This window comes from Poromitra crassiceps, assembly GCF_964638095.1.
Source record: "Poromitra crassiceps genome assembly, chromosome: 2".
Classification (NCBI taxonomy): domain Eukaryota; kingdom Metazoa; phylum Chordata; class Actinopteri; order Beryciformes; family Melamphaidae; genus Poromitra; species Poromitra crassiceps.
In genome coordinates, this window is record NC_139624.1 from 9,270,072 (window position 1) to 9,287,038 (window position 16,967).

At 45.4% G+C, this 16,967-nt stretch overlaps 1 protein-coding gene across 1 annotated transcript in view; it reads right to left on the reverse strand.

Annotated features, from left to right (window-relative positions):
• The window catches only part of cip2a (cellular inhibitor of PP2A), a 95,772-nt gene that overhangs the window by 11,899 nt on the left and 66,906 nt on the right, over nt 1–16,967 (reverse strand). Inside the window, 6 exon segments of the mRNA XM_083653921.1 lie at nt 2,670–2,866; nt 9,440–9,550; nt 11,426–11,503; nt 11,647–11,827; nt 13,305–13,423; nt 13,844–13,943. Coding sequence (XP_083510047.1) covers nt 2,670–2,866; nt 9,440–9,550; nt 11,426–11,503; nt 11,647–11,827; nt 13,305–13,423; nt 13,844–13,943 — 786 coding nt within the window.

Here is a 16,967-nt window from a genome sequence, read left to right on the forward strand (position 1 = left end):
CAGTCAAACCAGATCAAAGGGACTTATCGCGGATCTGTTAAGATAGCTTCGTAGTACAGGCTACAGGGCTTTTCAAAAGTCTGAGACTGTGGGCCTCTCTCAAAACAAAGCTAGGAAAAAAGACACCCGCCTCGCTCAATTCCTGGATCCCTATTCACCTTATGTAGCCACGCCCATTTGACCCGGTTGTGGTTGTGTGACGACTTCCGGCAAAAAAAAACAAAAAGAAAATGGCCGGCTGCTCCAATATAATCTAACTCTGAATTAACTAATAATTTAGCCTATAGACCTTATTCGATTGACGTCACTCACGTACTGGCACGCCCACCGCCGCCATATTGTCCACATAACGCAGCAGCATCAGAAGTGACAGCCTATGTGGAGCAGCGTTTATAGGAAGCTAGCCGCCGTTAGCGTTACCTGTATCGTTCCAATTGTGTTCGGATGGTGACCTGCGTTAGGCATGGCTGTAGTAATGACAGCAATAAAGTCCCCGTGGTTTGTTTCTATCTCTACCGTCCTCAGACGTGAAGGGAGCGAGACGGAGGATACGTCAGCAGCACAGGAGATGTGTGGATAGTTAGGAGAGACAGGTGAAACTTTCTGACAGCTCCTCACAGCAAAGTCTGTTCACCTCGTTCTTTTGTTTATTTATTACAGGCATTAACGGCAGCATACAAACAACTGTGGGGTTTTTATTGGTGTCATTACCATCGCTATTTTGTAATGGAACAGAAACGACAATAAGGCCGTTACTACGGTAGTTGTCAGCTGCAGCGCTGTGTGCGCGCAGGACGGTATGTCAACAATATGGTGCCGTCCAGGGTTAGCGAATAAGGTCTATTGTATGTAACATATGTCTGAACATAAGATGAATAGGATCATGATTATGTTATTTGATCCCATAGACACTCAACAATGAGCCAAGACAGCCTGCTATTGCTGTTCGACATGCTTCAGACTACACCAAATATCTCGGGATGCGTAACGAATGTCAAATTTTCGAATAATCGTTTTTATTATCAAGATCGACTTTTATTATTGAAAGTCGAAAGTCGTTTGTTTTTTACGACGAAACGAAACGAAACGTGGACGGACAAACCCGTCTTTGTCACAAATCACCACACCGCATGCATACACCTGTCGGCGACGGCACACTCACACACACATGCTGAGTGGTGCCGTGAAATTTAGTTCTCTGCATTTACAGTATCCCAGTGAGGCATGTCCTTCCTCCGGGGGGCAGCCAGGAGCAGTGGGCAGCTTACGATGCTAATGTTAGCGTAGGTAGGCTAACGTAGGCTCAGGTCTGGCTGCCTAATGACAATAGAGTGCCATTTCATCCACCATTCATTTTTCCATAGCCTTTGCATAAAACGCTTCTAAAATATGTTTTACTTGGTCAAACCAAGCGAAAATGTGGAAATCAAACCAACTGTAGACCTATAATAATCTGTGTGACTGGGATCATTTCTCACCAGAAAAAAATACATTATAGACATAGATTAAATTAAAAAACATAAAATACTGCATTCAAGACCTTTAAGGCCTTGAATTTGTATAATAGAATTCAAGACATTTTAATGGCATGCCTGATTTATATGAAAAGGGTGTGTCTCTGTGTGTCTGAGCTGTTGAGCAGAGTGTTGTAGGCTCTATCTGTGTGTGTCTGAGCTGTTGAGCAGAGTGTTGTAGGCTCTATATGTGTGTGTGTCTGAGCTGTTGAGCAGAGTGTTGTAGGCTCTATATGTGTGTCTGAGCTGTTGAGCAGAGTGTTGTAGGCTCTATCTGTGTGTGTCTGAGCTGTTGAGCAGAGTGTTGTAGGCTCTATCTGTGTGTGTCTGAGCTGTTGAGCAGAGTGTTGTAGGCTCTATCTGTGTGTGTCTGAGCTGTTGAGCAGAGTGTTGTAGGCTCTATCTGTGTGTGTCTGAGCTGTTGAGCAGAGTGTTGTAGGCTCTATCTGTGTGTGTCTGAGCTGTTGAGCAGAGTGTTGTAGGCTCTATATCTGTGTGTGTCTGAGCTGTTGAGCAGAGTGTTGTAGGCTCTATCTGTGTGTGTGTCTGAGCTGTTGAGCAGAGTGTTGTAGGCTCTATCTGTGTGTGTCTGAGCTGTTGAGCAGAGTGTTGTAGGCTCTATCTGTGTGTGTCTGAGCTGTTGAGCAGAGTGTTGTAGGCTCTATATCTGTGTGTGTCTGAGCTGTTGAGCAGAGTGTTGTAGGCTCTATCTGTGTGTGTGTCTGAGCTGTTGAGCAGAGTGTTGTAGGCTCTATCTGTGTGTGTCTGAGCTGTTGAGCAGAGTGTTGTAGGCTCTATCTGTGTGTGTCTGAGCTGTTGAGCAGAGTGTTGTAGGCTCTGTCTGTGTGTGTCTGAGCTGTTGAGCAGAGTGTTGTAGGCTCTATCTGTGTATGTCTGAGCTGTTGAGCAGAGTGTTGTAGGCTCTGTCTGTGTGTGTCTGAGCTGTTGAGCAGAGTGTTGTAGGCTCTATATGTGTGTGTCTGAGCTGTTGAGCAGAGTGTTGTAGGCTCTATCTGTGTATGTCTGAGCTGTTGAGCAGAGTGTTGTAGGCTCTGTCTGTGTGTGTCTGAGCTGTTGAGCAGAGTATTGTAGGCTCTGTCTGTGTGTGTCTGAGCTGTTGAGCAGAGTATTGTAGGCTCTATCTGTGTGTCTGACCTGTTGAGCAGCGTGTTGTAGGCTCCTTTCAGGCCCTGGTGCTCCTGGGAGTCCTGCTGCAGCCGGGCGTTGTGCTGCAGCAGCTCCTCCATGTCGGTCTTGGAGCGCTCCACCTCCAGCACCTGGCTCCCCAGCTCGCCCTGCAGGTCCTCCCGCCGCCGCTCCGCCTCCTTCAGCAGAGCGCCCAGCTTACGAGTCTGGGGACAGACACAGCACACGGGCGGGACGTCAACACCGCCCACTGTGTGCATCTGCTGCCACATCCTCAATCCCTACATTACAAGGGCGTCCGGGTAGTGCATCGGTAGATTCCCTGCCTGCCAACACGAGGGTTGCAGGTTCGAGACCCTGTGATACCTCCAGCTTGATCGGGCGTCCATACAGACACAATTGGCCGCATTAACACTTTGAGTGCCACGGCCCTTGGGCAAAAGGTTGCTGTACTGTGCCACATAGGCCGCAATGCATTTTAATATAGCCATATCATTTTTTGTGTTCCTCTTATATGGACAACCAATAGCCTCAATGAAACTTTGAACCCTTCTGTTTCATTTAAAAAAAAAACTGTGTTTATAAACCGTTCCATTTTGGAAATACACCCCTCTGAAAAAGAGTGTTTTCGACCGAAAAGAGCATGCTGAAATTAGTTTCTGAGATAATCACATCTTTATGTTAGAAAGGCGACAGAATGAATTCTGCTTTGAGTTGAACAAAATGCTATAGCTGAAATGAAAGGTTAGAATGTCTAGTTTACCTGCGGGAAAAAGTATGTCAAAAGAAACTACACATTGAAAGCTTTCATTTGATGTGTAACATAATAACAATATTCAAAACACAACATGTCCTGCACTGTTTTATCACCCCTTGTTTTATCATTCAAGCACATCATTGACTCTGAAGCTAATATTTTCTGATATAATGACACCTCAAAAATAATAAAATAAAAGAGTGAAAACAAAGGAATTTTGTTTGGCCAAATAATATGTTTTAGCTGCAACCAGCAGCGCTGGCCCCTGCGTGCGCAGACCCTACACCTTCTTGCTGGTCTTGATTTACTGCTGGTGGGCATCAGATAGCCTATTCTAGCTTGTTTGCTCTCTATGCATCGAGCCTGCTGTTGTATGCTGTTAGTGCCCTGCGTGCAACCACCCCCCTCCTCCTCCGCCTCCGTGGTGGGAGGAGTCGAGTGTCTCTGCTGCAGTTTGCCGAGTTTGATCTGCACTGAAAAGTCCGCTGCCTGCATCCCCCCGCTTTTTTACAGCGTGTCCTCGGCTCCCAGCTGAGACTAATGTCACTTTTCATAAAGACGCCGGTGTCGCCGTGTCGGCAACTAAATCATATGGATGGACTATCGCAGCGGACACGGATGGGGCTCAATTGTGGCAGCAGATGACTGCTTTTCACAGGCACAGCTAAGTAACGTTATGCTTCAAGCATATCAATGGCGATTTCCGTTTCCTCATGACTTCTTCTCTCTTTACTCCTGGCCTTTGTCCAAACACGGAGGGCACTGTCGCCACCTAAGGGTTCTGTAAAATAGGTTAGACACATTCATTAGCTCCCATATTGTAAGAGGCGATGTAAGAGGCTTAGATCGACACCCCCCCGTCAAAATATGAATTTGGAGTTATTGACGCCATTTGGCGTCGCTGGCAGTCTACGGTAAATTTCTCTTGACGCCATATGGCGTCGCTGGCACTCAATGTGTTAAGTGCATGTGCCCTGGTCACTGCCATAGTGTGAGGAGGGGGATGGGGGAATAGTGTGATCTCCCTACGCGCTATGTCCTGCCAGCGAAACTCCTCAATGTCAGGTGAAGAGTAGCAGCTGGCAACTGCACATGTGTCGGAGGAAGCTCTGGTCTACAACGCTCCCCAGATCGGCAGAGGGGGTAGAGCAATGACCGAGACAGGGAATTGGCCAAATACAATGTGGAGAAAAGGAGGGGAAAATCCCCAGAAGATGAATAAATCCCTACATTAGTAGGTCACTTAATTCTTCTGACAAGGGTTTACTGATTGATTTAAAACACACTCGATCCCAACGTTCAACTTAGGTGCAAGGCCACAATCATTCATAAGCAAAAAAGGAAGCAGGCCAGCACTCTCAAATGCCCTTTCAATATTTAATGAGCATCTGGGTCAAACAGCTGTTATATTGTTTTTCATTTTCTCTCTTGCTACAGTAGATTACGGTATCAAGTTGGGAGTAGGTTATATGTAATGGAAAAGTTAACATTTGCTCTGAGACTCAAGACTGATGCTTTCGAAATGTACTGGGAGGGATGGGGTGATTTTGTCAAACCGTTGAGAACAGATTTCTGTTGAAATAAGAGACTGAAGGGAAACTGATCCATGCTGCATGTGTCCATTTTGTATTTTTTTTGTATTTTTTTTATGTTTTTGTTTTGTGTGTGTATGTCTTTTGTGTTGTAAAAAAAAAAAAAAAAAAAAGTTGGGAGTAGGGATGCAGCGGTATGAGTTTTTGATGGTATGATAACCTCTTGGACAACAATACTACGGTTTCACAGTATCGTGGACCTTTATTTGTTATTGTAAAATCTGGCCAAATTTTTTTTTTTTTTTTTGCCATTGAACAAAAATTATTTTACTTTATTTATTCCATCTAATTAATTTAATGTCAAACTAAAACACATCATAATAATATCAAATAAATGCTTATCTTTTGTCAAATCGGATGGACACTGGACACAAATGATTGAGGCCATTTACACCTGGCACTAGCAAGTGTTTTCTGTCATCAGATTGCAATCTGGGCCCGTATTTATCAAGCGTCTCAGAGTGCCATTTTAGTCGTAAGTGCTGAGAATTTGTGAAATTTAGTCCTACTCTCACACTTAAGAATAAAAGCTTTTTATCAACCTTCTTAAGACTAGGAAACACTCCTACTCCCCCAGCTATTTAGGAGTCCTCAGGAGGTGTCCTTAGTGGTTAGGAGTTGCCAGCAGGGCAATGTTGACATCATGGCATTCAGGAGACAGAGACGTGTGCGTGAATCTTCAGAGAGCGGAAGGATGTACCGGTACTTGAATTATTTGACAACGAGCAGTTGATCAAACGATATCGATTAGACAGAGCGGGCATCATCTATGTGACCGATTTGATTAGGGACATCATCATTTTCAATGTAGGCTATCTTGTATTATTTTGTTGATTATTTCTTCTGAAATTATTGGTGAATATATGCTACACTCCCATTGTGCATTTCACTGTTGAATCATCTCTATTTAGGATATTCGTGCATAAGGGATTCCATTCAGCGATTGGCCATTCCTGTGTACTTATTCGTGCGTTCCTTTATCGCAAAAGAACTGGGATGTGGAGGCTAAATTACGTCACATCCGTTTTGTTAGCGTTCCATTTGCAGAAAAGTTGAGCTGGGAAGTTCACTGTTTGTTCACTGGTCAGATCCACTCGCTAGCCAGGCTAGCCATTGTTAGCAATAACAGTTGATAAGGCATTTCGTGTCATTTTGCGCATACAAACACTGCATCCTCATGTCCACACAGATAGAAGTAGGCCGTGCTGTGCGTACAGCTGATTTAATGAGACACAAACAAGACAGAAGTGCTAAATAGCATTTATACGATTATTCTACCCCGGGTGCTCTGGCCCCTCACAGTCTATGAGGTTCCTATCTCAACAGTGGAGAAACTGGAAAGAGGAGTCACAGGCTACATCAAGAAGTGGCTTGGAGTTCCACGGTGCCTTACCACCATAGGCCTCTACGGAGATGGGGTCCTCAAGCTGCCCCTTACCAGTCTTACGGAGGAGTTCAAGTGTGCAAAAACAAGACTCCAGATGACACTGAATGAATCCCCAGATCTAGTGGTGAGCATCAATGCACCTACCCTGGCAGCTGGGCGCAAATGGAAGCCGACCACTGCAGTGGAAGAGGCAACAACAGCCCTCAGACATGCGGACATTGTGGGACATGTTCAGCAAGGAAGAGGAGGCCTTGGGCTAACAACTAGCCGCCCAGCCTGGACTAAGACTACAGCACCAGAGCGGAGAAAGATGGTGGTGGAGGAAGTGCGCCGTCAGGAGGAGGCTACAAGATGGGCCAAGGCTGTCTGCCTTAGCAAGCAGGGACAGTGGACACGATGGGACAGTGTGGAGAGGAGGAAATTCAGCTGGAAGGACGTGTGGGCTATGGAGGCGAAACAACTGAGCTTTATTATCAGAGCTACATACGACGTCCTTCCAACCCCTGTCAATCTTCATCAGTGGCTGGGTGAAAATCCAGGATGTGCCCTGTGTTCCATGCCAGCAACCCTCAAGCACATCCTCACAGGGTGCAAAACTAGCCTCACCCAAGGATGTTACACATGGCGTCACAATCAAGTCCTAAAATGTCTTGCCTCCACCCTGGAAAACAAGCGAGCCACCACCAACTCCCTACCACCAGCATCATCCAACTGCCTACGAACAACTGCCTTTGTCCGGGAGGGGGCTAAGGTAACCAAGAGCAGCTCCATACCGCTGGAGCGAGACCAGTTACGCTTGGCCCGCGATTGGAAGATGCTGGTTGACATCGGCCGGCAACTCACATTTCCACCAGAGATTGCCACCACCACCCTCAGGCCTGATTTGGTGCTATGGTCCACCTTCTCTCAGAAAAGTCTTCATCATAGAGCTCACTGTACCCTGGGAGGACTCAGTGGACGAGGCATATGAGCGAAAACGTCTCCGCTATGCCGAGCTAGCTGCTGAAGCACAACACCGTGGCTGGAACACTGAAGTTCGCCCTGTGGAGGTTGGGTGCAGAGGTTTTGTGGCAACATCTACCACCAGATTGCTCAGAGACCTGGGAATCAGAGGCCCGAACCTGCGCTTAGCCATCAAGGCAGCATCAGAGACAGCAGAGAGAAGCAGCCAGTGGCTGTGGATGAAGAGACAAGACCCCAGCTGGGTCCCGAAGTAGCTGGCGAGGACTGGACGACACAGAGGGGGGTGTTTCTGGGACGCCAGAAGTCACCGTTGAGCCCTCCCGAGACGTCGTGGGCTAATCATCAACGAAACGTCAAGGAAGGAGGGTGCCCACTTGAAAACTCCTCTGTGTCTTCCATCCTCAGCCGTTAGTGTTGTAGACACCATCAGTGAGAAGACTCTCTAGTAAGTGCTTGCACAAAGGATAGTTACATCTTGTCCTGTGTTTTTTGAATCTGTTGTTGCGCGGATCAGCCATCTTGGATTTTTTACGTCGGGGCTGCTGAGGCTCCTACCAGTTTGGAATGGGAAATACCAGCTCTAGTGACGTCACGTCCCAGCTCAAGACGGGCTTGTCCGTCTGAAATCGTGTTTTTATGAACTTTGAAACGGTAAGATTACCAGTTCCCAGTTATAAAGGAATGCACGATTGGAATTGCGTCATCAACATTTCCCTTTACGGCACACACACCTGTCGTAAATCAGCTCTGAGATTGACACTTAGGATTCAGTCCTACACCTCGCTGAAAGAGGGAGTGAGATGCATAATAACTGACTTTTAAGTACAGCTTTTGGCTGGGAATTTTTTTGCTCATAAGTGTACTCTTAGCAGTGTTCTTAAGAGTAATTCTAGGAAGCTTGATAAATACGGGCCCTGATCACAGAAAACGCATGCTACTGTAGTGCTTTTCCATGACCGGGAAATTTAATTTAAATTTCCATGATTTTCTAGGCTTTTCCATGACCGTACGAACCCTGTGTAATATTACAAAAACCAAGAAGAAGGATCAAAAAGAGCGACTTAGTGCAAGTCAACGATATCAGTCTCATAATATTAAACACTGCAAGTGAAGCTGGCCAACCTGGCCTGCACTTAGTTCAGCCATTAGGTTAGCAGCATAGGCCCTGTGCCAGTGGTCCTTCTGTTCCCAGTATAACAGGCAGAACCATAAATATACATACTTATACATACATAGTACATGGCCCCCACTATCTACATTTGTTTACAGTACCTACTGCAGTGTTTCCCCTACCATTCTACAGGCCTGGCGGGCCCGCCAGGCCAACGATGCCCTCGCCGGGCCAGAAAAAGAAATGCACAAAAAAAAAAAAAAAAAAAAAAAAAATCCTGCTCTCCCGAAAATTTCAATAAACCTTTATGGCATATTATTACCACACAGCAATACTGGTGTTGACAGTAATAGAAGATGCCAAATCATTCAAAACAATAAGCATTTTGCTTTTAGGAGCATTGAGCCAGCGTGCAGCGCTGTTCCAAAACATGTCAATGTGTGTTGTTGCCTGGGAAACGCACATCCCATAATACAACTGTTCACATCGCATCCCATAATAGTGTGATGATACTTGGGATGCCATTGCGAACATAGATGCGAACAGATTAGCTAAAAGTTTAGCGTCGCCAGCGAAGGCCCCCACCGTTGAAATCCCTCCAGGCCTGACATTTTTTCTAGGGGAAACACTGTACTGTATTATGAAAGTACTAGATAAAACCATGGGAACTGTACTGCCAAGTAAAGTCAGGCTTGATAGCACAATATTACACAGATTTCATCGTTGAACTTGTTACTCAATTCCTTGGTTCACCAGGGTGATGAAGGAAACATTACATTTCATTTTATTTCCTTTCATTGAAAGGACCTGCTGTTGAGAAAGGTCAAGAGATGTTGACGTTAATTAATTTGTTATCTGAATCAGAGGGGAATTGTGACTAATAATCGTGATCATAACACCTAACAAACTAAGAGGAAAATAATGATTTGATCCATAATCACGCGGCCAACAGGAGTGTGTGAGTGTTACCTCGGCCTCGGCCTGCGCTCGCTGGAAGCGATACTGAGCAATGAGGCGGTCGGCCTGAGACAGAGCCAGAGCTTTCGCCTCCAACAAGTCCTGCAGACGACTCTCCTTCGACTGAAAGGAGACAGAGAGAGAGAAGATGAACTGGACCACCGTGTTAAAATGATCATGTTACAGTGAAAGACTCCTGTTACACCCTTACAGTAACTCTCAATCTATATTCTCATTGATTCCGATCTGTACACTAGCCTATGTGCAGTAACACAGTTGATCTGTATGTTAGCCTATGTGCAGTAACACAGCTGATCTGTACGCTAGCCTATGTGCAGTAACACAGCTGATCTGTATGCTAGCCTATGTGCAGTAACACAGCTGTTGATCTGTACACTAGCCTATGTGCAGTAACACAGTTGATCTGTACACTAGCCTATGTGCAGTAACACAGCTGATCTGTATGCTAGCCTATGTGCAGTAACACAGCTGTTGATCTGTACACTAGCCTATGTGCAGTAACACAGCTGTTGATCTGTACACTAGCCTATGTGCAGTAACACAGCTGTTGATCTGTACACTAGCCTATGTGCAGTAACACAGCTGATCTGTACACTAGCCTATGTGCAGTAACACAGCTGTTGATCTGTATGCTAGCCTATGTGCAGTAACACAGCTGTTGATCTGTACGCTAGCCTATGTGCAGTAACACAGCTGTTGATCTGTACGCTAGCCTATGTGCAGTAACACAGCTGTTGATCTGTACACTAGCCTATGTGCAGTAACACAGCTGTTGATCTGTACACTAGCCTATGTGCAGTAACACAGCTGTTGATCTGTATGCTAGCCTATGTGCAGTAACACAGCTGTTGATCTGTACGCTAGCCTATGTGCAGTAACACAGCTGATCTGTATGCTAGCCTATGTGCAGTAACACAGCTGTTGATCTGTACACTAGCCTATGTGCAGTAACACAGCTGATCTGTACACTAGCCTATGTGCAGTAACACAGCTGATCTGTACACTAGCCTATGTGCAGTAACACAGCTGATCTGTACACTAGCCTATGTGCAGTAACACAGCTGATCTGTACATTAGCCTACGTGCAGTAACACAGCTGATCTGTACACTAGCCTATGTGCAGTAACACAGCTGTTGTTGATCTGTACGCTAGCCTATGTGCAGTAACACAGCTGTTGCCTTTTTGTGTGTGCAACTACACTAGCAGCTACTTTGGCAGCTAACATACTTTTAAATATAGGTCCTGTGCTATTCTAAAGATTGAGTTTGCTGGTGAAATAGAGAATTTTGACAGCTGAAGAAATGGACTGGAGGCCTGATTTCAGTGGACTCAAGTGCATCTGCATAGCTTGATGATGTCCAGTAATAATGTTTCCAGGGTTGGAAACTTTATAGTTGCCCAAAATCCAAAGAATTTCATCAGCCTATATTAGCAACTTAAAAATATAAAGATATGGTACTGACCTGTAACCACTGCCCTGGTGTCTGTTCTGATATGGTACTCACCTGTAACTACTGCCCTGGTGTCTTTTCTGATATGGTACTCACCTGTAACCACTGTCTTGGTGTCTCTTCTGATATGGTACTCACCTGGCTGTAACCGCTGTCCTGGTGTCTCTTCTGATATGGTACTCACCTGTAACCACTGTCCTGGTGTCTCTTCTGATATGGTACTCACCTGTAACCACTGTCCTGGTGTCTCTTTTGATATGGTACTCACCTGTAACCACTGTCCTGGTGTCTCTTCTGATATGGTACTCACCTGTAACCACTGTCCTGGTGTCTCTTCTGATATGGTACTCACCTGTAACCACTGTCCTGGTGTCTCTTCTGATATGGTACTCACCTGTAACCACTGCCCTGGTGTCTCTTCTGATATGGTACTCACCCGTAACCACTGCCCTGGTGTCTCTTCTGATATGGTACTCACCTGTAACCACTGCCCTGGTGTCTTTTCTGATATGGTAGCCTACTCACCGCTAACGCCGAGAGCTTTTGTTCATAAACGTCGATGATCTCTGACACACGCAGGTCCTCAACCTGCTGCTCCTGCAGCTGCACACACACACACACACACACATAAACAGACAAACACATCAACACACTGGAAGCGATGACTGACACACATCTACCTTTCAGAATCTGTAGCACTGCTACCACAATATTCTTTCTTTAAAATGCACACAGACATGCTGTACCTCCAAGCCGTTCTGTAGCTTTGTAACTAGGTTAAAGACACTCCTGCTGGAACCGGTGGAGGAGTCCAATATGCTGATATTTGTCCTCGGGGGCGGGACTTCTTGTACTGCGACGCGCTTGACGGACAGTTCGACCTCCCTCTGGCGGTAGGCATTGTTGGCAGCTATACTTTCTCCTAGACTTCAAGAGAAATACCTCTGTTACGACTTGACAGACTTAACACCTTAAGTGCCATAGCCGAAATAATTCGTCTTACATAATCCAACGCTTAAGTGCCAGAGCCGAGTTTACTCGTCTTACATAAACATTTTTTTTTTTTTGACGGTGGGACATCAATCAACAACTTTTACATCTTCGAGATCACTATTGGAGCAAGATAATGTGTATAATCTATTTTACCGACCCACTAAGTGTTGACAGTGCTCCCCCAGACGACCGAAATCAAAGAAAAAACTGCCGCGGGACCAAGCCGTTCAAGGAAATGCCGTGGCGATTTTACAGTAATCGATTCAAGACTTGTCTTGCCTGAGAGCGGCCGCGCACCGGCAGCAGCACACAGAGAGCGGAGAGCGATTTGCAAAATAGATCATAGGTGAAACACACTTTGAAACACCTCAGAAAGGCCAGAATCAACATCTGCCCATCGCCCACGCATTCCCCGGCCCATCTTGACTCGCACAAGGAGCGTCTGCACGCAGGCAAGCAGGCAGGCAGGCACACAGGCAGGCAGCAGCAAAAGCGCTTCTGACACGCCCGCTGTACAGCCAGGAGGAAGGAGGAGAAGACACACGGAGGGAGGAGTTTGAATGAGAGGGGTGTTTCCTGTTGTTATGGAGGAAATTACTGTTCAAAACTATTGTTTAGAATGTCTGACGGTCTTACTGATGCCAAAAATGAATGGTTAAAGTGACTGTTTCACAAAAAGCCATTTATCTCTGAATAAATTTCCAGACGCTGAAACCATGCTGTACTCAACGGCTAATATCTACATAACTACTAACTCTGCAAACTAACTCTTTTAGACAGAGAAAGCACACATTCTATTAGTTATTTTTAGATGATTGGTGTTCATGAATTCTTAACAGAAAAGAATCCTCGGCTGTTTCTAAAATGAGCCAGAATCGTCAAAAACACCCCTGGCACAACTTACCTACAGGAATGAAAACATGGCTGGCATTCAATGTGTTAATGAATCATTACTAGACTTCAAGAGAAATACCTCTGTTACGACTTGACAGACTTAATGAATCACTACTATTTTGTCCACGGCCACAGAGGCAGAAGCCCCGCACAGAAGTCCCTAGTCACTTTCCCCATTTCACTAGTCACCAGGACCTACAAGCTACAAGCTACCAGCCACAGCCAGAAATGTGTGTACTGTATGTATACTTCTCTTACTCAAAATAATCCTGATCATTTTAATAAGCAAAAAAAAAAAATCTAAAACAGTAGCGCAATATGCTTCAATTACTTAAAACAAAACGAATTCATCATATCCAATTGCAAGCCATTCCTTTTTTTTTCTTTTTTTTATATAAAACTGCAGAACATGTAACATATTTATGTAAAATATGTATCTTTTGTATATAATGTTCAATTCTAAAATGCTAATTTAGCTTCTAAAAACTGTAAGAATAATCAAAGTATCTTGACTCACACCAGCGAGGGGAAGTCTGGGAGAGGCGTGGCTTCAAACAACAGAGACAGTCCGGTCTGCACCTGCTCTCTGTGATGAGACGTCAGGGCGAGAGAGAAGGGAGTCACCACCCTCTGGTCCTGAGGAGAGAGAGAGAGGAGGGGGGGGGGAGATATATGAAATCATGAGGAATCTAATCATTATCGTTAGTCAGTGAGAAAGAGAGAGAGAACATCAATAAGAACGACAGAGGAAGAAAGCAGACATCATGTGAGAGGGGGAGAGAGGGGGGGAGAGACAGAGAACACTTGTAAAACAGAGAGAGAGGGAGAGGGGGAGAGAGAGGGAGGGAGATATATCAAATATGAGTCAGTGAGAGAAAGAGAGAACATCACTGAGAACGACAGAGGAAGAAAGCAGAGACATAATGAGAGTGGGAGAGACAGAGAACAGTGTGTTGTGTCTTGTGTCTTGTAAGCACACGTGTCCTGGGCACTGTGAAACGTGCAGGAAACAATGAATAAAATCAATCAATCAATCATGTAAGAGAGAGAGAGTACCTGCAGGATCCTGTAGAAGCTGGTCTCCATGTCCTTCACCTGCTGTCTCAGCTTGCTCATCAGCTCCAGTGTCTTCAGCACAGCCTCCGCACACACCTGACTGAAACACACACACACACACACACACACACACACACACACACACACACACACACACACACATTAAGCCTTTGTACTAAGGCTGCACATACTGTATATGACTGTACATGGCTGTATTCCAAATTACTTTCTTCATTTGGAATGCCCAAAGTACCTGAACATAGTCAAGAGATATTGATATAAGATGCCAAAAGTGTAGTCCAATCATTTTGAGAAGCCACCCTTTGCTTTGTAGCTGTTCTAATACCACTGTAAAGCGGTAAAGCAGTAAGCACTGTAAACTTAAGCAGGGGTCTTCAAACTTTTTCAGCCCAAGGACCCCTTGGTTGATAGAGAAACAGAGCTGGGTTAGGGAAAAAAGTATTGCCTTTTAAGCCCAGGGCACACCAATCAAACATTCTCCAACAAACACAAACACATGTTTATTTGGTGTGCCATGGCTGTCTGTCCTTGTTGTTTATTTGGTGTGCCATGGCTGTCTGTCCTTGTTGTGTATTTGGTGTGCCATGGCTGTCTGTCCTTGTTGTTTATTTGGTGTGCCATGGCTGTATGTCCTTGTTGTTTATTTGGTGTGCCATGGCTGTATGTCCTTGTTGTTTATTTGGTGTGCCATGGCTGTCTGTCCTTGTTGTTTATTTGGTGTGCTATGGCTGTCTGTCCTTGTTGTGTATTTGGTGTGCTATGGCTGTCTGTCCTTGTTGTGTATTTGGTGTGCTATGGCTGTCTGTCCTTGTTGTTTATTTGGTGTGCTATGGCTGTCTGTCCTTGTTGTGTATTTGGTGTGCTATGGCTGTCTGTCCTTGTTGTGTATTTGGTGTGCAATGGCTGTCTGTCCTTGTTGTTTATTTGGTGTGCTATGGCTGTCTGTCCTTGTTGTGTATTTGGTGTGCTATGGCTGTCTGTCCTTGTTGTGTATTTGGTGTGCTATGGCTGTCTGTCCTTGTTGTGTATTTGGTGTGCAATGGCTGTCTGTCCTTGTTGTGTATTTGGTGTGCCATGGCTGTCTGTCCTTGTTGTGTATTTGGTGTGCTATGGCTGTCTGTCCTTGTTGTTTATTTGGTGTGCTATGGCTGTCTGTCCTTGTTGTGTATTTGGTGTGCTATGGCTGTCTGTCCTTGTTGTTTATTTGGTGTGCCATGGCTGTCTGTCCTTGTTGTTTATTTGGTGTGCCATGGCTGTCTGTCCTTGTTGTTTATTTGGTGTGCCATGGCTGTCTGTCCTTGTTGTTTATTTGGTGTGCCATGGCTGTCTGTCCTTGTTGTTTATTTGGTGTGCTATGGCTGTCGTCCCTGTTGTGTATTTGGTGTGCTATGGCTGTCTGTCCTTGTTGTGTATTTGGTGTGCTATGGCTGTCTGTCCTTGTTGTTTATTTGGTGTGCCATGGCTGTCTGTCCTTGTTGTTTATTTGGTGTGCTATGGCTGTCTGTCCTTGTTGTTTATTTGGTGTGCCATGGCTGTCTGTCCTTGTTGTTTATTTGGTGTGCCATGGCTGTCTGTCCTTGTTGTTTATTTGGTGTGCTATGGCTGTCTGTCCTTGTTGTGTATTTGGTGTGCTATGGCTGTCTGTCCTTGTTGTGTATTTGGTGTGCCATGGCTGTCTGTCCTTGTTGTTTATTTGGTGTGCCATGGCTGTGTGTCCTTGTTGTGTATTTGGTGTGCCATGGCTGTCTGTCCTTGTTGTTTATTTGGTGTGCCATGGCTGTCTGTCCTTGTTTATTTGGTGTGCCATGGCTGTCTGTCCTTGTTGTTTATTTGGTGTGCTATGGCTGTCTGTCCTTGTTGTTTATTTGGTGTGCCATGGCTGTCTGTCCTTGTTGTGTATTTGGTGTGCCATGGCTGTCTGTCCTTGTTGTTTATTTGGTGTGCAATGGCTGTCTGTCCTTGTTGTGTATTTGGTGTGCCATGGCTGTCTGTCCTTGTTGTGTATTTGGTGTGCTATGGCTGTCTGTCCTTGTTGTGTATTTGGTGTGCAATGGCTGTCTGTCCTTGTTGTGTATTTGGTGTGCCATGGCTGTCTGTCCTTGTTGTGTATTTGGTGTGCTATGGCTGTTTGTCCTTGTTGTGTATTTGGTGTGCAATGGCTGTCTGTCCTTGTTGTGTATTTGGTGTGCCATGGCTGTCTGTCCGTGTTGTGTATTTGGTGTGCTATGGCTGTCTGTCCTTGTTGTTTATTTGGTGTGCTATGGCTGTCTGTCCTTGTTGTGTATTTGGTGTGCCATGGCTGTCTGTCCTTGTTGTTTATTTGGTGTGCCATGGCTGTCTGTCCTTGTTGTTTATTTGGTGTGCCATGGCTGTCTGTCCTTGTTGTTTATTTGGTGTGCTATGGCTGTCTGTCCTTGTTGTGTATTTGGTGTGCCATGGCTGTCTGTCCTTGTTGTTTATTTGGTGTGCCATGGCTGTCTGTCCTTGTTGTGTATTTGGTGTGCCATGGCTGTCTGTCCTTGTGGTTTATTTGGTGTGCCATGGCTGTCTGTCCTTGTTGTGTATTTGGTGTGCCATGGCTGTCTGTCCTTGTTGTTTATTTGGTGTGCCATGGCTGTCTGTCCTTGTTGTGTATTTGGTGTGCCATGGCTGTCTGTCCTTGTTGTGTATTTGGTGTGCTATGGCTGTCTGTCCTTGTTGTTTATTTGGTGTGCTATGGCTGTCTGTCCTTGTTGTTTATTTGGTGTGCCATGGCTGTCTGTCCTTGTTGTTTATTTGGTGTGCCATGGCTGTCTGTCCTTGTTGTTTATTTGGTGTGCTATGGCTGTCTGTCCTTGTTGTGTATTTGGTGTGCTATGGCTGTCTGTCCTTGTTGTGTATTTGGTGTGCCATGGCTGTCTGTCCTTGTTGTTTATTTGGTGTGCCATGGCTGTCTGTCCTTGTTGTGTATTTGGTGTGCCATGGCTGTCTGTCCTTGTTGTTTATTTGGTGTGCCATGGCTGTCTGTCCTTGTTTATTTGGTGTGCCATGGCTGTCTGTCCTTGTTGTTTATTTGGTGTGCCATGGCTGTCTGTCCTTGTTGTTTATTTGGTGTGCAATGGCT